General features: G+C 41.5%; 1 protein-coding gene across 1 annotated transcript in view; it reads right to left on the bottom strand.

Moving 5' to 3' along the window:
• The window catches only part of LOC309629507 (putative cation-transporting ATPase 13A5), a 120804-nt gene that overhangs the window by 42718 nt on the left and 55545 nt on the right, over positions 1-22541 (bottom strand). Inside the window, 6 exon segments of the mRNA XM_082393604.1 lie at positions 3147-3251; positions 3254-3332; positions 11142-11228; positions 14052-14199; positions 15869-15930; positions 20262-20453. Of these exon segments, the coding sequence (XP_082249730.1) occupies positions 3147-3251; positions 3254-3332; positions 11142-11228; positions 14052-14199; positions 15869-15930; positions 20262-20453 (673 nt within the window).

Here is a 22541-nt window from a genome sequence, read left to right as displayed (position 1 = left end):
ATGACATATCAGAGTCTCGTTCTCTCTGGGGTTTTACAGGGTGAACCAACTTTCCTCTTGCAATCTCTCTCTCTCTGGCTTGGTATAAGCTATAGCTTCTTCTATCCTGCTGATTCAGATACCACTCCTCCACTTACTTTACATCTTACAGAAATATGTAGAAATCTCTCATCTACACTTATTGCTTCTCTAGTTTTCTTTGAAACTATTTCTTTTTCTAGCATGTTAGTAGGACTTGGGAGGGAAATGATCACGTGGTCAGTAAACTTCTTTAAGAAAAAAATCAGAGTTGAATTTCTTGATGAGAAATAATTCAAACGTGGATAAGAATACAATGAAGAAACTTCTCTCTGGAGTAGAGTGTAAGTAGCTACATCCTTCGTTTCACAGTCCAGTTACTAAATTACTACTTTATTTTAGATCATATACTAGGCACGTTGGTGAATACTCAGGTAATCAGATATGAATCCTGCCTCGTGATCTTAGAGAATATTATAAAAGAAAATCCACCTTAATACAGAATTTGTTAAATTCTCATCATTTAACTTCATGACTTTCTATTATAAATTGGATTAATATTTTCTCATTAACTAGAACTAAAAGAAAGATTCCAAAATCTTCTCACCAATGTATTCTGCTTTGGGTCTCTGTTTTATGACTCTTCCCTTGTTCACTGCTTCAGGCACTTGGGTATCTCGGAATTCTACAACATTCTAGCAAAATCCTGTGTCGAGGCCTGTTGCATCCACTATTCCTATTGCCTGCAGTGCTCTGCCCCTGGATACTTGCATGCTCTGCTCCCTGACTTTACTCAGATCTCTGTTCAAATGTTACCTCCTCAGAGGACTTCCCTAATCTCCCCATGTAATACGGTGCTCTCTGTCATTTTTAAAATCCTTTTAACCTGCTTTATTTCTTCTTTCAGGGCATTTATCACTGCCTGACAATATTTTATAGATTAACTTTATTAATTATTTCCCCCAATGAGGATATAAGCTTTGTGAGGACAAGGATTTGCTTTTATTCACTTCTGAATCCTCAGTGCCTTGAAGGGCATCCAAGACATAGTCAAGCTCAATAGAAATTGGCTAAACTCATGAAGTGGTGAATCTTGATAATGTATTTCTCCTGTTTTTTTTCCCCCCTAAGTCATCTCAGGAAACGCTTCTACTTCCCCTTTATGATGTCAGTTTTTTATATGTTTTTGATTTTCCTAATTGGAAATTTCTGCTAAATTTGACTCTAAAAAAAAAAAAAAATCAAAACCCTATTCTTTTACCCTGTTTGAAAATAATAACTATACTCTAGGAAGCATGATAAATAGGCTCCTGATATTCTCTGGGAAAACCTGGGATAGTTGGAAATCTAGCACATTTATCCTCATTTTCTTATTTTGTCTTATTTATGATAATGTCTCTCTCACTGGTGGCTTGTAAATGAGAACATCACAGTTTAATTTGTATGTGACAACTGGATGGTGGCTACACTCCACTTCTAGCAACATAAACCTCGTCTTCACACATGACCTTAACCTTCATTGTTAAAATTTGTATCTTGAAAAATTACAAAATCCTGTGTGTTATGGTCTTTATGCTTGCTCAAGAATGGCTAACACCTTGAATGTTAAACCTGAGAGTGCCGTTCATATATTTGTGAACCGCATATATTTGTGATTCTATTTAGAAGATTAAAATGTCATGGCGAAAGGCTCCTTAGAGATCACCCAATCTCACATTTTATAGATGGGGGAAATAGACACAGGGTAAGGAAGGGACGGTGATTACTGATTATATTAGAGTAGATAGACTTAGGTTGTAAATAGTAACGTGGAACCGAGGATATCCACATCTTGTGCAGTGGGGTTAATAATTGTATATAAGTGAGGATCTCTCTACCAGCAACACAAAATCAAAGATAAGTGATGCAGATGATTTGTTATTCAATTGTCCACGGTATTTCTTTACTCCTTTGTCATAAACAATTCAAAAACAAACTTTAAAAACTGAGAAACTTTGAAAGAAAAAATAATCTACAGATTGTCCTCTGCTGAGGACAATTTATCTCCCAAATGTAATTAAGAATTCTACTTCATATAAGGAACTCAATTTGCACTCACTACCTCTCCAAACCCGAGGGCGATGTACTACTGATTCTTGAAAGAAGACATATCTAAAGGATTCTGGAGGTCGTTCAAAGTGCCAACTGTATGAATATGATATTAGCATATGTCAAGGATCAGAATTTAGGACAATAAGAAGAATTGGAAGGGCTGCCAGATGAATAAGGGGTGGCAAATGACACCTGAAAAAAAAATTAACAGCCAAGTACAGACCATCAGTCTGTGAAGGATGGAGTTAATGGGAGCTATGAGGAAGATCAATGTCAGAAAAAAGGGGGACTTCTAAAAAAAGACTCGAAGTAGAGAGAGAAGTTAAAGCAATCATTTGCCAAATCTTAGAATTCTGTGCACAAGTTGATGGCTATCAGCAATTGTAAGGAGAATATAGATGAAAATCAGGAGAAAAAAAGGCCAGTTTGATCAAAATGAACTCATTTGAATGCAACAATATTCTTACAAATCTGGGCTGCAGCTTAGAGAGTGCATATGTTTATAAGACTAAGAAACAATACAAATCAGCTCAAAATCTGGCCCTGAAAGATGAAATTGCTGTGAAAATGATCAATTACCTTGCTCTAATACCATCTAATTTACTCTAATCACTTTTTTTTTTCTAAAAGATTTATCTTTTTTATATTCTCCTCCCATTGATCTGTCTAAGACCCCATAAGTGGTGCCAGCCCCCAGGAGGTGACAGAGTATCCCTGTCTGCAGAATTAATCTAGGGTTCAGACCTGTCTCTTTGGTTCCCTCTGAACACTCCTCATTCTCACCCTCCCTGGTCCTCTGACCCCTCTGTAGCTCCCTGTTCTGGCTTCTGAGGCTTGCTTCACACCTCCCTCTCTGATGCCCCATTGTGGTTGGGCTTTTCTGGCTGATATTTACTCTCTGCTTCTCTGCTTTGAAATTATCACCTCTGCCTTAGCAGATCTACTGGGCCCACTTCCCACCTACCGAGAAAATAACTACCTCCACATTCATTGATTTAGGTTTATTTGCCCTGTGTGTTTGAGGTTTTAAAATATTTTTGCCTCCTGAAAGATATAAGTGTCAGTACCTGTTTCAGATCTGCAGAACCTAGCCAGCATCTCCGGGGCACCTTTCATATAGACACAAAAGTGATCCTCCCCTCCAGCTGAACGACCACAGACATCCTCTGCAGGCTACAGGAAAATGGAAACTGTTGCAAGATGGCGATGGCTTCCAAGGGACTCTGAGGGCCCCAAGAGAGGGGACCTTAAGAAGCTATTATGTGAGATTTAGCAGATGCACAACAGCATATAAGGTTTACTCTTCAGTGAGTCCAGGGACATCATGAAGTCGTACATTGTCACAACGTTGATATTTTTCTAGCTGCGTCTAAGGCGATTCCCTCTTCAAGTTGTCTGGTCTGCAAGGCCCTTCCCCTTGGCTGCCTGGAGGAATCTGAATCATCTTCCAGGCCAAGCTTACAGGGCACCACCTCTGTGGTACTTCTCTCCTAAAAACAGTATTTACTCCCACCTCTGGACTCCTTTCTTCAGCCTTTATTATAGCACTTAGCATATTATATTGCATTTATTTGCACCTATATTGACTTTTCTATCAGTCCACATATTTTTCCAGCACAGAGCCCAACATGTCTAGCTACTTTTTGTTGCATTTCTCTTTTTCTAGTTTCTTTCTTTCTTTTTTTTTTAAACCTCTTTATTGGAGTATAATTGCTTTACAATGGTATATTAGTCTCTGCTGTATAACAAAGTGAATCAGCTATACGTATACATATATCCCCATATCCCCTCCCTCTTGCATCTCCCTCCCACCCTCCCTATCCCACCCTTCTAGGTGGACATAAAGCACCGAGCTGATCTCACTGTGCTATGCGGCTGCTTCCCACTATCTATTTTATATTTGGTAGTGTATATATGTCCATGCCAGTCTCTCACTTCGTCCCAGCTTACCCTTCCCCCTCCCTGTGTTCTCAAGTCCATTCTCTACGCCTGCATCTTTATTCCTGTCTTGTCCCTAGGTTCATCAGAATCTTTTTTTTTTTTTTTTAGATTCCATATATATGTGTTAGCATACGGCATTTGTTTTTCTCTTTCTGACTTACTTCACTCTGTATGACAGACTCTAGGTCCATCCACTTCACTACAAATAATTCATTTTCGTTTCTTTTTATGGCTCAGTAATATTCCATTGTATATATGTGCCACATCTTCTTTATCCATTCATCTGTCGATGGACACTTAGGTTGCTTCCATGTCCTGGATATTGTAAACAGTGCTGCAATGAACATTTTTTGAATTACGGTTTTCTCAGGATACATGCCCAGTAGTGGGATTACTGGGTCATATGGTAGTTCTAGTTTTAGTTTTTTAAGGAACCTCCATACTGTTCTCCACAGTGGCTGTATCAATTTACATTCCCACCAACAGTGCAAGAGGGTTCCCTTTTCTCCAAATCCTCTCCAGCATTTATTGTTTGTCAATTTTTTGATGATAGTCATTCTGAGCAGTGTGAGGTGATACCTCCTTGTAGTTTTGACTTACCTTTCTCTAATGATTAGTGATGTTGAGCATCCTTTCATGTGTTTGTTGGCAATCTGTATATCTTCTTTGGAGAAATGTCTATTTAGGTCTTCTGCCCATTTTTGGATTGGGTTGTTTGTTTTTTTGATATTGAGCTGGATGAGCTGCTTGTATATTTTGGAGATTAATCCTTTGTCAGTTGCTTCATTTGCAAATATTTTCTCCCATTCTGAGGGTTGGCTTTTTGTTTTGTTTATGGTTTCATTTGCTGTACAAAAGCTTTTAAGTTTCATTAGGTCCCATTGGTTTATTTGTGTTTTTATTTCCATTTCTCTAGGAGGTAGGTCAAAAAGGATCTTGCTGTGATTTATGTCAAAGAATGTTCTTCCTATGTTTTCCCTAAGAGTTTTATAGTGTCTGGTCTTACAATTAGGTCTTTAATCCATTTTGAGTTTATTTTTGTCTATGGTATTAGGAAGTGTTCTAATTTCATGATTTTACATGTAGCTGTCCAGTTTTCCCAGCACCACTTATTGAAGAGGCTGTCTTTTCTCCATTGTATATTCTTGCCTCCTATATCGAAGATAAGGTGACCATATGTGTGTGGGTTTATCTCTGGGCTTTCTATCCTGTTCCATTGATCTATATTTCTGTTTTTGTGCCAGTACCATACTGTCTTGATTACTGTAGCTTTGTAGTATAGTCTGAAGTCAGGGAGCCTGATTCTTCCAGCTCCGTTTTTCTTTCTCAAGATTGCTTTGGCTATTAGGGGTCTTTTGTGTTTCCACACAAATTGTGAAATTTTTTGTTCTAGTTCTGTGGAAAATGCCATTGGTAGTTTGATAGGAATTGCATTGAATCTGTAGATTGCTTTGTGTAGTATAGTCACTTTCACAATGCTGATTCTTCCAATCCAAGAACATGGTATATCTCTCCATCTATTTGTATCATCTTTAATTTCTTTCATCAGTGTCTTATAATTTTCTGCATACAGGTCTTTTGTCTCCTTAGGTAGGTTTATTCTTAGGTATTTTATTCTTTTTGTTGCAATGGTAAATGGGAGTGTTTCCTTAATTTCTCTTTCAGATTTTTCATCATTAGTGTATAAGAATGCAAGAGATTTCTGTGCATTAATTTTGTATCCTTCTACTTTACCAGATTCATTGTTAGCTCTCGTAGTTTTCTGGTAGCATCTTTTGGATTCTCTATGTATAGTATCATGTCATCTGCAAACAGTGAGAGTTTTACTACTTCTTTTCCGATTTGGATTCCTTTTACTTCTTTTTCTTCTCTGATTGCTATGGCTAAAAGTTCCAAAACGAAGTGGAATAATAATGGGGAGAGTGGGCAACCTTGTCTTGTTCCTGATCTTAGAGGAAATTGTTTCAGTTTTTCACCATTGAGAATGATGTTGGCTGTGGGTTTGTCATTTATGGACTTTATTATGTTGAGGTAGCTTCCCTGTATGCCTACTTTCTGGAGAGTTTTTTGTCATAAATGGGTGTTGAATTTTGTTGAAAGATTTTTCTGCACCTATTGAGATTATCATATGGTTTTTCTCCTTCAGTTTGTTAATATGGTTTATCACATTGATTGATTTGTGTTTATTGAAGAACCCTTGCATTCCTGGGATAAACCCTACTTGATCATAGTGTATGATCCTTTTAATGTGCTGTTGGATTCTGTTTGCTAGTAGTTTCTTCAGGATTTTTGAATCTATGTTCATCAGTGATATTGGCCTGTAGTTTTCTTTTTTTGTGGTATCTTTGTCTGGTTTTGGTATCAGGGTGATGGTGGCCTCAAAGAATGAGTTTGGGAGTGTTCCTCCCTCTGCTATATTTTGGAAGAGTTTGATAAGGATAGGTGTTAGCTCTTCTCTAAATGTTTGATAGAATTCACCTGTGAAGCCAACTGGTCCTGGGCTTTGTTTGTTGGAAGATTTTTAACCACAGTGCCAATTTCAGTGCTTGTGATTCGTCTGTTTATATTTTCTATTTCTTCCTGCTTCCTGGTTCAGCCTCAGAAGGTTGTGTTTTTTAAGAATTTGTCCATTTCTTCCAGGTTGTCCATTTTATTGGCATATAGTTGCTTGTAGTAATCTCTCATGATCCTTTGTATATCTGCAGTGTCAGTTGTTACTTCTCCTTTTTCATTTCTAATTCTGTTGATTTGTCTTCTCCTTTTTTTACTTGATGAGTCTGGCTAATGGTTTATCAATTTTGTTTATCTTCTCAAAGAATAAGTTCCCATTGTTTTTGGTGTCTGCCCCCAGCTTTTAGTTTTATTGATCTTTGCTATTGTTTCCTTCATTTCTTTTTCATTTATTTCTGATCTGATCTTTATGATTTCTTTCCTTCTGCTAACTTTGGGGTTTTTTTGTTCTTCTTTCTCTAATTTCTTTAGGTGCAAGGTTAGGTTGTTTATTTGAGATGCTTGTTGTTTCTTGAAATAGGATTGTATTGCTGTAAACTTCCCTCTTAGAACTGCTTTTGCTGCATCCCATAGGTTTTGCATCATTGTGTTTTCATTGTCATTTGTTTCTAGGTATTTTTTTATTTACTCTTTGATTTCTTCAGAGATGTCTTGGTTATTTAGTAGCATACTGTTTAGCCTCCATGTGTTTGTACTTTTTACAGTTTTTCTTTTCTTATAATTGATAAATAGTCTCATAGTTTTGTGGTTGGAAAAGGTACTTGGTATGATTCCAATTTTCTTAAATTTACCAAGGCTTGATTTGTGACCCAAGATATGATCCACCCTGGATAATGTTCCATGAGCACTTGAGAAGAAAGTGTATTCTGTTGTTTTTGGATGGAATGTCCTGTATATATCAAGTCCATCTGGTTTAATGTGTCATTTAAAGCTTGTGTTTCCTTATTTATTTTCATTTTGGATGATCTGTCCATTGCTGAAAGTGGTTGTTAAAGTCCCCTACAGTTATTGTGTTACTGTCAACTTCCCCTTTTATGGCTGTTAGCATTTGCCTTATGTATTGAGGTGCCCTATGTTGGGTGCATAAATATTTACAATTGTTATATCTTCTTCTTGGATTGATCCCATGATCATTATGTAGTGTCCTTCTCTGTCTCTTGTAATAGTCTTTATTTTAAAGTCTATTTTTTTCTGATATAAGAATTGCTATTCCAGCTTTCTTTTGATTTCCATTTGCATGGAATATCTTTTTCCACCCCCTCACTTTCAGTCTGTATGTGTCCCTAGGTCTGAAGTGGGTCTCTTGTAGACAGCATATATATGGAGTCATGTTTTTGTATCCATTCAGCCAGTCTATGTCTTTTGGTTGGAGCATTTAATCCATTTACATTTAAGGTAATTATCGATATGTATGTTCCTATTACCATTTTCTTAATTGTTTGGGGTTTATTATTGTAGGTCTTTTCCTTTTCTTGTGTTTCCTGCCTAGAGAAGTTCCTTTAGCATTTGTTGTAAAGCTGGTTTGGTGGTGCTGAATTCTCTTAGCTTTTGCTTGTCTGTAGAGCTTTTAATTTCTCCGTCAAATCTGCATGAGATCCTTGCTAGGTAGAGTAATCTTGGTTGTAGGCTTTTCCCTTTCATCACTCTAAATATGTCCTGCCACTCCCTTCTGGCTTGCAGGGTTTCTGCTAAAAGATCAGCTGTTAACCTTATGGGGATTCTCTTGTGTGTTATTTGTTTTTTTTCCCTTGCTGCTTTTAATATTTTTTCTTTGTATCTAATTTTTGATAGTTTGATTAATATGTGTCATGGCGTGTTTCTCCTTGGATTTATCCTGTATGGGACTCTCTGCGCTTCCTGGACTTGACTGACTATTTCCTTTCCCGTGTTAGGGAACTTTTCAACTATAATCTCTTCAAATATTTTTTCAGACCCTTTATTTTTCTCTTCTTCTTCTGGGATCCCTATAATTTGAATGTTGGTGTGTTTAATGTTGTCCCAGTGGTCTCTGAGACTGTCCTCAATTCTTTTCATTCTTTTTTCTTTATTCTGCTGTGTGGTAATTATTTCCACTATTTATCTTCCAGGTCACTTAACTGTTCTTCTGCCTCATTTATTCTGCTATTGATTCCTTCTAGAGAATTTTTAATTTCATTTATTGTGTTGTTCATCATTGTTTGTGTGCTCTTTATTTCTTCTAGGTCCTTGTTAAACGTTTCTTGTGTCTTCTCCATTCTATTTCCAAGATTTTGGATCATCTTTACTATCATTTCTCTGAAATCTTTTCAGGTAGACTGCCTATTTCCTCTTCATTTGTTTGGTCTGGTGGGTTTTTACCTTGCTCCCTCATTTGCTGCATATTTCTGTGTCTTCTCATTTTGCTTAGCTTACTGTGTTTGGGGTCTCCTTTTCACAGGCTGCAGGTTCGTAGCTCCCATTGTTTTTGGTGTGTGCTCCCACTGGTAAGGTTGTTTCAGTGGCTTGTGTAGGCTTCCTGGTGGAGGGGACTGGTGCCTGTGTTCTGGTGGATGAGGCTGGATCTTGTCTTTCTTGTGGGCAGGACCGTGTCCAGTGGTGTGTTTTGGGGTATCTGTGAACTTAGTAATACTTTAGGTAGCCTCTCTGCTAATGGGTGGGAATTGTGTTCCTGTCTTGCTAGTTGTTTGGCCTGGGGCGTCCAGCACTGGAGATTGCTGTCTGTTGGGTGGAGCTGGGTCTTAGTGTTGAGATGGAGATCTCTGGGAGAGCTCTCACCAATTGATATTACGTGGGGCCAGGATGTCTCTGGTGGTCCAGATTCTGAACTCGGCTCTCCCACCTCAGAGGCCCAGCCCTGACACCAGGTCAGAGCACCAAGACCCTATCAGCCATGTGGCTCAGAAGAAAAAGGAGAAAAAAAGAAAGAAAAATATAATAATAAATTAAAAAAATAAAATTATTAAAATAAAAAAATTAAAAAGTAATAATAATTAAAAAAAAGAAGAGAGCAACCAAACCAATAAACAAAACCACCAATGATAACAAGTGCTAAAAACTATACTAAGATAAACATAAAAATCAGAAACAGGTCAGTTGCAGACTGCAAACCCCAAGTCTACAGCTGCTCCCAAAATCCACCACCTCAATTTTGGGATGATTCGTTGTCTATTCAGGTATTCCACAGATGCAGGGTACATCAAGTTGATTGTGCAGTTTTAATCCGCTGCTCCTGAGGCTGCTGGGAGAGATTTCCCTTTCTCTTCTTTGTCCGAACAGCTCCTGGAGTTCAAGTTTGCTTTTGGCCCCGCCTCTGTGTGTAGGTTGCCCTCAGACATCTGTTCCCACCCAGACAGGATGGGGTTAAAGCAGCGGCTGATTAGGGGGCTCTGGCTTACTCAGGCCAGAGGAGAGGGAAGGGTACGGTAGTTATAATTGGAACGCGGGGTGAGCCTGTGTCAGCAGAGGCCAGCATGCCGTTGTAACAGCCTGAGGTGCGCCGTGTATTCTCCCTGGGAAGTTGTCCCTGGATCACAGGACCCTGGCAGTGGCGGGCTGCACAGCCTCCTGGGTTGGGGAGGGTGTGTGTGGATAATGACATGCACTTGCACACAGGATTCTTGGTGGCAGCAGCAGCAGCCTTAGCGTTTCATGCCCGTCTCTGGTGTCCATGCTGATAGCCATGGCTCGCACCCTTCTCTGGAGCTGGTTTAGGCAGTGCTCTGAATCCCCTCTCCTCGCGTACCCTGAAACAATGGTCTCTTGCCTCTTAGGCAGGTCCAGACTCTCCTGGACTCCCTCCCAGCTAGCTGTGGTGCACTAGCTCCTTTCAGGCTGTGTTCACGCAGCCACCCCCAGTCCTCTCCCTGGGATCCGACCTCTGAAGCCCGAGACTCAGCTCACAGCCCCCACCCACCCCGGCGGGTGAGCAGACAAGCCTCTCGGGCTGGTGAGTGCTGGTCGGCACCGATCCTCTGTGCGGGAATCTCTCCACTTTGCCCTCTGCACCCCTGTTACTGCGTTCTCTTCCATGGCTTGGAAGCTTCCCCGCCGCCATCCCCTGTCCCTGCCAGTGAAGGGGCTTCCTAGTGTGTGGAAAATTTTCCTCCTTCACAGCTACCTCCCAGAGATGCAGCTCCCATCCCTATTCTTTTGTCTCTATTTTTTCTTTTTTTCTTTTGCCCTACCCAGGTACGTGGGGAGTTTCTTGCCTTTTGGGAAGTCCGAGGTCTTCTGCCAGCGTTCAGTAGGTGTTCTGTAGGAGTTGTTCCACATGTAGATGTATTTTTGATGTATTTGTGGGGAAGAAGGTGATCTCCATGTCTTACTTCTCCACCATCTTGAAGGTCCCTCCCAGCATGTCTAGTTTTGAAATCACTTTATGCCTTAGCACTTAGCACAGGGCTGGAGCATACATAGGTACATCATGAGTGTTTGTTGAATAAATTAACGGATAAATTCAGGAATGAAGTAATGAGCAAACTGACCATGGATACTGTTAGGATAAGACAAAATAATAGGAATATAAAAATATGTAAAAGTCAGGGGAATTTCACCAGTTTTAAGGGGGAATATTCATATAATTTAAAAAAAGCAAATCATACCCTACTGGCTTTTGGTCCTGGTTTTATTATTATGTTGGAACCTGATATCCCAAATTTGCAGTAGTCTACATTGCAATCTTCCATTATCTGTTTTAAAATGAAAACATTCATAAGATTCCTTAGAGAAAAATAATAAGAAAGAAATATCTCTCATTTGCATAGCACTTTAATCTTTTCAAATCCCTTTTCATGTATTTTCTCTTGTAGGCCAATTATCTTAATACCATCATTGTCAAATTTCTGTTGTGTTGATTTATATTAAGGACCTTATTGTAAAATGTCAAAAAGCCAGAATTATTGTGACTACATATTAAGTAGTAATTGGTGGAGGAAGTGCTAACTACAGCCCATTGGCTCTTCCTAAAAGGCATGTCTTGTAAATGGATGAGGGTTTAAGCAGAGATTTACTCTCCAATATACCTGAGCACACTAGCTCTCAGAGGACAGAGGGTTGAGTCTTGAGATAAACATGATACTATTTCTTATGCTTTATCTATGCTACTAGCTTAATTGGTTAGCTAGTGAGTTACAAGTTAGCTGCTAGCAAATTAGAAAGCATATTTGAAAATAATTTGTGTTCTTTGGGTGTTACAACAGTATAAGTTATACCATCTGAGAAACCAATATTAAGCTAAAATATAGTAAAGGCAGTCAGATATATAAATAGCACAAGTCAGAAAATAGGAGACAACATCTGGTTTCTGCTCTATCATCACTTACTTGTTCAACCTTGGGGACATCACTTCATTTCTGCAGATCTCAATTTCTTCTGAAAAATATCCTGACATCCCTTCTAGTGCTAATATTCTTAGAGTCTATAAGGACATTTTCCCTCCCTGTTATGTTTAGTGAAAGGAACTACCAAAAGATATTTAACTAGAGACTCTTTCTCATCCAGTTTTAAACTCAATGAACAATTTGCACTTTCTTTGCTTTGGGTGGATATAAGTGGTCTTAAAGACAGTATTTACAGAGCTAATACTATAGATTTATGTCCTCACATAAGACCCCAACTTGTATGTCATTTGTACAAAGAGATCAAGCCTCCTCCATTGGAGAAGGGGGCACTGTTAGAACCAGGATCAAAGTCACATACAGCAGTAATGAGCATGTGCAACTCCTCACTGTGTCAGCACCAATGATCTTGGTGAGGACCTTGCTTATAAAAATTACACTGATTCCTCTCCATTAAGATCCAGAAAAGTGATTTTAGTCTTGCCCTTATATGGTGAATAAAAAATATTTCCTGCCATATCAGCAAACAAAGAACATTGGAGCCATCAAGCCATCACATTACAGCTGCCTAGATGGTGAGCCCTCAGGGAACTCGGGATAGAAATAGGATGCCTGCCATCTAGCAGTCAGCCACTGCAGGCACCCCCGACAGTGCACCCTGAGGAGACTCAGGATGAGAAAACACAGGATGCTGGCCCCAGAGAGCTGAGGTGCATATCAAAGGAATGATTTCAGTGAGCCCAGACTCTTGCATTTTCCCATATATAGAAAAGTGCTAAATTCCTTAACTTGAGATATCTGGTTTCCTTTCATTAACAGTAATCTTTTGATTTGACTACCTCGTCTTTGTTGCAAAAACTCCTATGTATCCTGGCTCCCCCTTCCCCCCAACTTGCCTCTTGTAGTCCGTCAGAATTATCTGAGATGCTGTGTCCTGGGCTTAAGTCCTCAGTTTTGTCTGCCAAATAAAACATAACTCTCAACTTTTAGGTTGTGAATTTTTTTTTCAGTCGACAATATCAAGCATTTCTCCACAGCAAAGACTCTCATTTTAATTTACTGATATCAGAAATTTCCCTGTTTACCAGGTTTCGCCTTTTATTACTTTGGCCTCTAGAAAGCTACAATCTTCCTACAATAAGTCTTTGAATTAGCCTCTTTGTGAGGTGTTCTCCATGTCCCTACAATCGTTTGTTTTCATTCCTTTACAACTCTGTTTAAATGCCGTCCTGTATTTTATGTGTCACAGTAAGTAGCTTTAGAACATATTTTTGGAGGGCAGAACAATGTAGTTAATTAACTAACTAATGAATGGATGAATACTCTCCATTGTTTGGGCACTTTACAATGCATGCAGCCCCTTCAGGCTCACAGTCTCAACATGCTCCTGAATGAGGCATTATTATCCAAATGCTCAGATGAGGTAATGACTCAGAATCTTGTTCTGGATTTGGGGTCTTGCAGCTGGAGAGTGGCGGGGTCAAGAGGTTTTCCCACTGTGTCATGACAGTCCCACTGTGTCATGACAGTCACCAGGGGAGTCTTATAACCTTCAGCTGTCATCTACACTCACCTCAGGAAACCGAACCCATTGGATTGAAGGACCTCCATTTTGGTTTTGAGACCTATACTGTCTAGTACAGTAGCTACCAGCCACTTGTGGCTATTTAAATTTAAAGTAGTTAAAATAAATAAAATTTAAAATCCAGTTCCTTAGATGCATACCCGCAGTTCATGTGCTCAGTAGCCAACGTGGCTAGTGGCTACTGTATTAACAGTACTGCTTTAGACTGTTTCTCCAAGAGTGTTTTGTACCATGTTTTGGCCTGTCAAGGTTTTCTGTGGTGAAATAGGTTTAGTAAATGCTGCGTATTATATTCCCTCTTGAATATTCACAGTGCACCACAGTATATTAAAGAAATCCTAAAGAAATCAACTTTGTTTAAACATCAGTTCTCAAATTTATTTGATCATGGAACCCTATTTCATGTTGTACTAGTTAACAGAGTCTTGGAGCAGGGACTGGGAAATTCAGGTAGGATCAGACCCTCATTCACATATTGTTATGAATCTTCTCTGGGTTTCAACCAAAGTTAGAAATGCCTTGGCACTCCCGGTAAGCATTTCTTCCGGTTTTCCTCATTCAGTAGAGCCAAGAAATAATCTCCTTACTCAAGCTGTGCCCTCAAACATTTTGAGGTCCAGTGGGTCTCCCTGGATGGTCCTGTCAAGAAGGATCAGAGAGTGGCAGCTGGCCATGGCCACACACAGTGGGCCCCAGGGCAGAGCCTTGCCCAGGGCAAAGCTGTGGACTTCCTGGAAACTGGTAGAGATCATTAGTAAGTTAAGATCCTCAACAAAATCATTTTGCACACCCTGCCCCTTAAAATCTTATTAACATAAGCTTCAATAATACCTAACCCCTATGCTCAAAAGTTTCAATAGCTCCCCATGCCCTGTATGATAAATTCCGAGTAGAGTACTTGGGTATAATCACAGGGGCTTTTGTCAGGTTGCCTGCCGCCAGCCCACAAGGTGGCAGTGTTGCAGGAAGGCACATTGTGGGAAGGCTCAGAGCTGACATCTGCGAACTGCAAAGCCACCCAACACAGGCAAGAAGTCTCCAGGCCAATGGGGGTAGCAGGGATGGAAAGGAAGCCTGCCTGCTGGCTCCTTCCTTCTTCAAGTAAAAGCAGGCATGGGCTCAAATAGTTCTCACTAATTGGCCCTTTGGCCTTCGCCTATATTTGACAGCAGACTGGCTTGCCTTACCTTCTCTCCTCCCATCTTAGAGCTGAATAATAATTGTTTCTAGTGGTTTCTACTTCCCCCAAAGTTTCAGAGTACCAGGGGCAAGGGAGGGAGAGAAAGGGTGGAAACTGCAAACATCCCTTTCCCCTTTCACTGCTCTGGCCAGTAGAGGCCCTACCTGTCTGGACAAAGGCCTGCCCTGGGCATCGGAGCAGCCAGAAGCAGAGACACATGAATAGGGCTAGAACCCAGGTATCTTCTGCAACATCACACGGCCTGACTGCTGTTCCCTTGTGGCAGTGCTGCACCCAGTCCCGTCACCATCCTGGAGAGCCCCTGCATGATTCCTTCAATAACAACAGCCTCAGCCAGAGTTTGGGGCCCAGGTGGGGTACCCAGAGCTTAAGAGCAGAGGCATCTCCACTCTGACTGAGAAGGCAGGTCCCAGCCCTGCGAGAAAGGGAGCTCGGGGGCACTCTGTGAAGATGGGCAGTCTCTCCTGTCTCTAGCTCTGTTCCAGGGTAGTGTTTATGTGATTGCCCTCTCAGCTCCCTAGTGCCAGTTTTTAAACCATGTCTGTAAAAATTCTAGCCATTCCCCCTTCAAAACCTATCTCAAATGCTGTCTCCTCCAGGTGGTATTTCTTGATCCATTCATTTTCAAAATGAATCTCTACCTTTTATCCACTATGTTATTATAAAAATCAGAAATGTGTATTTTTGTTTTTTGTTTTTTTTAATCAAGCAGTCTTTATTATGTCTTCTTCTGTATCCTGATATCTGTACCTTAATCATAATTCTTTTCCTGGCCTGTGTAGTACATTGAAGGTGGGTGCATTTGCAACTTTTATCCCACTAGAGTGTGAACTCCATGATGGGGGGAGATGGAGCTTTTCCTTTCTGGATTTCCTACCTCACAAGCTGCCCAGGAAGTCTGTGCAGTTTTTAATTAAGCATAGTCCTGATTTCACTCTTTGCTTTCTTCTTTTATTCATTCAACTACCTAATCATCCACTTTATTCTATTCCATTTTTCAGGTGGGGTTTGAAGACCTACTTTCCCCATCTGATTCTGAACTTAGAACTCATTTAATTTAGCACGTTAGACTAGTGGGGAGCTGGTACCAGCCAATTGTTATGTATATTTTATGTGAGATTCATCCCTCAACACAAGAAGGATGAATTGAAGTGTCACCTGGGTAGCCCCACCAATCACACACTCCGTATTTGCTAAAGGGCCTACCAGTTGTCAGCAGTAGGAACAGTCCCCCAGAGGTCCAGTTCATCTTCTGTAAGAGTGCCAGTCTGCAAGATAATTAGAATGGGTTTTAGCAGATTTAGAGCTTTTAATTATATCATGATTTACACAAAACCCAAGCTCCTAAGAAATTACAGTATATTTAGTTGTCCTAAGCCCTTTTTTTTAACATTAAATATGTTTATTTTATTAAAAATTTTTTTCATTATTGTGTTTATCTATAGTAAATGTGATACTCAGTTTTCCATTAGCTTTCTTTTTTTTCTTCCAAGACAGATTTAAAAAAATTTTTATTTTCCATTTGTTCAAAGATTCTTTTTTAAATTAAATTTTATATTTTTATATTTTATTTTTATTGAAGTATAGTTGATGTAAAATATTCTATAAGTTACATATATATAATACAGTAATTCACAATTTTTAAAGGTTATACTCCATCTATACTTATTGTAAAATATTGGCCAAGCCCTTATTGGTAAACATCAAATTTTAAGTCAGAGAAGAGCGCCTGAAAGAAAGATTCAGCAGGTGACAAATGATTCCCAAAAGACCGTGTTGAAAATTAGGTGAGTCTAGTCATTAATTAGTACAAAATGCAAGGGTTTGTTTTTGTTTGTTTATTGTTGTGACCATCGCTGTTGCTGAATGAGAGAGGTTCAGTGGATAGAAATCCAACAAGAACCAGCTTGAGTTTGACTTTTTAGTTGGCACCTGCTGTCTTTCTAAACCAGAGCTTGGAATTTTTTTCTTTCTTTGCAAGACTATTTAGTTCCCAGTCTGCCATCTGGTTCACAGCTATCTTCCTAAAAATATGGGTGACATGGTGACTGTCCAGATTGATAATGAAATGTTGATAAAGGGCTTTAAGGCTACAGAGAGAAGTAAAGTGCTAATAATAAATATTAATTAATGCCCAGGAATGGGTTTTACTGTTAGATCAAGAAGAAAATGGTTGACAGAGTTGATTTGCTGTACTATGTGAAATTATTTGACAGATAATGTAACAGAGAAAGCAAATTGGAACTGACTAGTATCACAGCACTTTTAATTTGCTCATTGCTTCATAGTCAGTTATTAATTACAAACCCCGGTGTCTTTATGCAGTAGGCCAATTGCATTAGGCCTGCTCAACACCCAGTCAGAGTAAGGAAGTGGTTACTGCTGCCTCAGCACTGTCAAGGCCAAGCGGAGCACTGCCAAGCGCTAGGGAATATCCTCTTCAACACTGACACCTGGGGTCTCTTACACTATTTTTCTTGAAGGTCATTTCAGTATAAGACACTGAAGTTTCTAGTTTTCTATCAAATGGTATCTTCTATCATTACAGCATATATCATTAACATCATGCTTTATAGTGAAGTGCTTACAATGCTTTCACTTCTTACAACTGAGTAGATAGGGTAGAGACATTCTCAGCCTAGGGGTGAAATGAGCAGCCCCAGGGTCTAGGGACCCGTAGGTTGGAGAGAAAAAACCGGAATCCAGCCCATCTGGAGACTTCCACCAGATGACAAATGTTAAATGAATTCTGCAAAGCATGTGGAGAGACAAAGTCCATACTGGGCTTCTGGATTAAAGAGGTAAGGAATATTTGTTTCATTAATTCATTTGGACTTCATGGAGAGCTAACGTGCCTTTGTGGAAGTTATTCCTTCAAGAACAAAAACCGCAAAACAAAACAAAACAAAAAACCAAATAAAACACTATCTGCTTCATTTCCCTCCTGTATTTTATAAGGACCCCAACATGTGTGTTTAGATTCCAAATGCTGTTGAGTTGCTCCATTTCAAAAACAGTTAGCAATTTAATTCGAACTGAAATGTTTTCCTGATGATTAGATTATGTTTTAAACATCAATATCTTGAACATGAAAACAGAGATGATACTGCAGCAAAACAGATATGGGACCATGTTATTTCTCTATGTGAAAATGACCCTTATATAATAAAACTAGCCATAAATGGAAAAAAAAACCTAAATTATAGTTGCTGTTCTAAAGGGAATGAGATAGAAAAAGAAAACTTAGCATAAATACTAGCCCAGGCTTGGGCTGAATTGAATAGAAAAGGAAGAGAGAGCTTGTTTTAAAGAACTTATAACAAACCAACGTAAACTAGAAATATACGGGAACAAATTGTACTCAGAAGCCCAGTGGTGAATATCTTCTAAATTGAAATAACACTAGATGGAGATTCAATTAATTGTGGAGGGCTTTATTTCAACATCATGTTGAAATGAAAGAAAGAAACAGAGATCATTGTAGTTCAACCTTCTTATCTTAAAAAGTCACGTGGAAACTTAGTATCGAATTCAGGATTAGTTTCTCATTTTGCCGATTCCCAATCAAGAGTCCTTTGCGGGCTTCCCTGGTGGCGCAGTGGTTGAGAGTCTGCCTGCTAATGCAGGGGACACGGGTTCGAGCCCTGGTCTGGGAAGATCCCATATGCCGCGGAGCGACTAGGCCCGTGAGCCACGATTACTGAGCCTGCGCGTCTGGAGCCTGTGCTCCGCAACAAGAGAGGCTGCGATAGTGAGAGGCCCGCGCACCGCGATGAAGAGTGGCCCCCGCTTGCCGCAACTAGAGAAAGCCCTCGCACAGAAACGAAGACCCAACACAGCCAAAAATAAATAAATAAATAAATAAAATTTAAAAAAAAATCATTAAAAAAAAAAAAAAAAGTCCTTTTGCACAACAAGATGCCATCATGACATACCGAGTTTGGCCACATCTGCCGTTCAGCATACCTAAGACAGCCTAGCAAAGGAGCACATGAGGATGTGGAGGGAAAAGCTTTCTACGGGAAGGAAACACCTCTGAAAAAATTCGTGTTAGAAAGAGATATGTAATGAACGCATTTTCTAAATCTCCCTCCTATATTCAGACACTGGGGAGGCTGCTGGGTGAGTAACAGGAATCCCTATCGGGGGCTGTTCTTTGGCCCTGCATCTAAAAGGAAGCTACTGTTAAGTTAACCTTACAGGACCTTCTTTGTCAAAGGAAACTAGAAAAGAACAGAACTGAACTAATGTAGGAGCTATGCCGCTTCCACCTGGGGACCGTCTCTCCAGCTTGTCTTCTGCTGTCTATTCCCACCCTCCTTGTCTAGGACAAGGAGCCATCTCTTCCATTGTGCCACGGTAGCCTCCTGACTCAGTGCTAGCTCCCTTTCATCCTTTCTCACCAATTCCCCAGATGGAATAAATAAAACATGCCTATAGAGATATCACCATCTTCCTAAAAAATGAGAAGGGCTCCCATTCTCCTCCACCACCAGGCCCCACTCTTTAGCTTAGCACATCATGCCCTGAGCGATTGGGCTCCTCGACTCCAGCTGCAACCCCACAACACGGCCATGGTCTCGCCACCCAGGGTCCTGTTCCCCACCTGCTGCAGCTCTGGCATCCCTGTGATGCTGGGCTGCTCGCCATGGGGCCCATCCTGTCTGACAACCAAAGCCACAGCTCAGAGGTGACCGCCCACCCGTGGCAGGTAACTGCACACCAATGCTTGGCTCACACCTCTCCTCAGCACGCATTTCACTGCATTTTCATCGTCCATGCTTCCCTTTTACCCGCTTCCTCAGCTATACGTGAGCTTCTCAAGAGCTCATCTCATTAATGGCACTCTCTGCCCATGAGGGTTAACGAAAAAGTGGCAAGGCCTTTATCAATTATTCTCATACAAATGAACCGAAGACACGGAGGGACCAGGCCAGGCACCCTGCCTTAGAGTGCGTGAACTGGCTACCCGAGCTGAGGCAGCTGATGCTACGGCCCCGCCAGGTCCCCCGTGGGAGAGCCATAGAGAGGGGTCCTGGGACCCGTCCCATAGCAGCTGTCCCCTCCTCTGGACATACTCCCCTTCTGCCACCTTTCCAGGCCCTAAGCACAGGCAACCTGCCCCAGTCCTGAGTCTTGATACCCTGGGAAGCAAAGGAGAAAAGAGGGGCCGGAGTGGGTAAACACGGGTGGCAGCCCCCTGCCTCCCTTTCCTAAAAAGAAGCAGCGGAGGAGAAAGGAATATGCTCGCTGAAGCTCTGGACAAAGAACTTTGGGGAACAGAAATGTTCCTCATAAGTTTTGCCTGAAAAAATAGAGTCAATCAGAAAAGTTATTACAGTAAGAGACGGTTTTGAATCCCAAAATAGGCATGAAAATATTCAATTTGACAGGTAAGAAATTCATGATGTGATGGCTAAACCACTTCCTCAGGACTCAGGAAAGCGGGCTTCTAGAATGTGATCTCACACTAGCTCCCCATGTGACCCTCATGGCCTCCGTGTTCCCATCTGTCCCACGAGGGTGCTGGACTAGACAGACTTCCCAGCTCGGCTGTCTTGAGATCTTTAACCTCCAACCTGGAAAGTTTAGCTCATACTTTGTCAAAGCTCACGAGGTTGATTTGCCTGCACATATTGATTCTCTGTGGGGAGATACAGAAGATTTTCTTTTTCTTCAGCCTCCTTTGTGCATACACGATCCCTGTGGTCAGGGAGGGCGGCTGGCAACACAGGAGGGACATCACGGGGAGGAGGAGCAGGGCCATGGCTGCAGGATCTTTTGTAGACACCTGGGGAGGGGAAGGGCATACAGGTTGGCCTGGCAGAGAGGGCCAGAACCCTTCCTGGCACCATCTCCTGCTGCATCTCTGGGGTTCTAGAAGCTCAGAATAGTCACTGTGAGCCAGCTGTCTTGGTGGGACTGAGTGTTCTCTTGGCTGTGCCTGAGGAATCAACAAATTGTCTTCCACTGCAAAACAAAAGAGACCCCGGGGCTTCCCTGGTGGTGCAGTGGTTGAGAGTCCGCCTGCCAGCGCGGGGGACGCGGGTTCGAGCCCTGGTCTGGGAGGATCCCACGTGCCGCGGAGCGGCTGGGCCCGTGAGCCACAACTACTGAGCCTGCGCGTCTGGAGTCTGTGCTCCGCAACAAGAGAGGCCGCGATAGTGAGAGGCCCGCGCACCGCGATGAAGAGTGGCCCCCGCTCGCCGCAACTAGAGAAAGCCCTCGCACAAAAACGATGACCCAACACAGCCAAAAATAAATAAATAAATTTATAAAAAAAAAAAAAAGAGACCCCGGATCACCACCCCACGTCTTACTGTCCTTCTTGACCCTGCTTCTCTCCACTGAGCCTTCCCTCCAACCAGAGTGCCACCCCTTCTCTGCTCATCAGATGTCCTCACACCCTCTGGACTCCTGGGCACTGGGCTTAGTCCTGAGTTGTAACATTTCACACATGGCTTGACTGTAGGCTTATGAATCTCCCTCCCCCACTAGCCTACAAACTCCTCGGGCGCAGCAGCTGTGCCTTCTTCATCTTTGAAGTCATCTTGGCATTCATCTTACTCATCTCTAGATGCAGAGCCTAGCACAGTTCTGACACAGAGGAGGTGCTCAGCACACACACTGAATGCATGGCGACCTGATAAAAACTAGGACCAAGACTCTGCCAACTTCTCAGCGTATATCAACTGCTCTGGGGAAGCCAATAATAAAAATAGCTTGCTCTCACTGGACACACACGCTGGGACAGGCACTGTGTACATACACTATTTAGTTACCCATCACAACCACCTTGTGATGTAAATACTGTTATTTTCTCTATTGAATGGTAGAGGCAATGGAGACTTAAAAAATTAAACAGCATTCCCAAGGCCACATGCTGGTTAAATAGTGAGGATGTAGACCCTAGTCTATTCAACTCGAGAGCACAAATGTGTTACTGGTATGTCATATTATCAAGCCAGGTCTCATGGAGTCAGGATTCCAGGCAAATCTACCAAGGCTCACAGGACTAATAAGGGTGTGGTCAAGATCAAATCATAGGTTGCTTAATGTTCCCATGCTCTGTTGATTAAGGGCTTTCCCTCTACAACCTTGCCTAGGTTTTCATGACATTACTGTAATTTTAGCCATAAAGTTCTCTTTTCAGTATTGGAAACACAGATTCAAGTTCAGTAGCAATGGCTACTAGATACATCTTTGGGCCAATTCTAGTTTATTGCAAAATCCATCATTCCCTGATTTTCCCAATCCCAGCCACAGAGGAGTTTTAACCCTGAGGTCTCATCCCTGCCTAATGCTGAGCCAGTGCAGATAGAGGCAGCCAACAAGTGTAGATAGAGGCAGCCAACAGGTCCACAGGTTCTGACCTACAAGAAGATGGGGTGTGCAATGAGTACACTGCTTTGGTGTGTATTGGATGTTGAGTCCTGCCCAAGAAACCTTCATACCCAATCCACTGCCAGGGTTTCCTGGTCCATAGGAGAGGGCTTTTTGCTGGTTTTCCTGCTCAGTGCTCCTGCACCCCAGATGAAACTGGCACACTGCCTCAAATTCCAGCCCCACCGGCTTCGACATTCTGCCTCGCTCTTTCCAAGCTCCATTCTCCCGGTGCCAACATTCCCTGGCCTCCTCTGCCATCCCTTCCCCTAGAAATGCTCCCTGGGAGCTTATTTCAGATTGAAGTGACTGTGCAGAGCGCAAGTTTGAGCATGAACATTGCCTAGAAATTCTTGTGACTGTTTTTGCCTCTCCCCCACTCAACACACACACACATTTCTATGCCATCACTGAGCATTGTAAGGAGGCCACCCAACCCCAGTTTCATACCTGTGTTTGGATCCTTTTATTCACAATGTTTTATTCTTCCCTATAA

The sequence above is a fragment of the Balaenoptera borealis genome, assembly GCF_965194805.1.
Source record: "Balaenoptera borealis genome assembly, chromosome: 5".
NCBI classification, from domain to species: Eukaryota; Metazoa; Chordata; class Mammalia; order Artiodactyla; family Balaenopteridae; genus Balaenoptera; species Balaenoptera borealis.
This window is presented reverse-complemented; position numbering and strand designations above follow the sequence as displayed.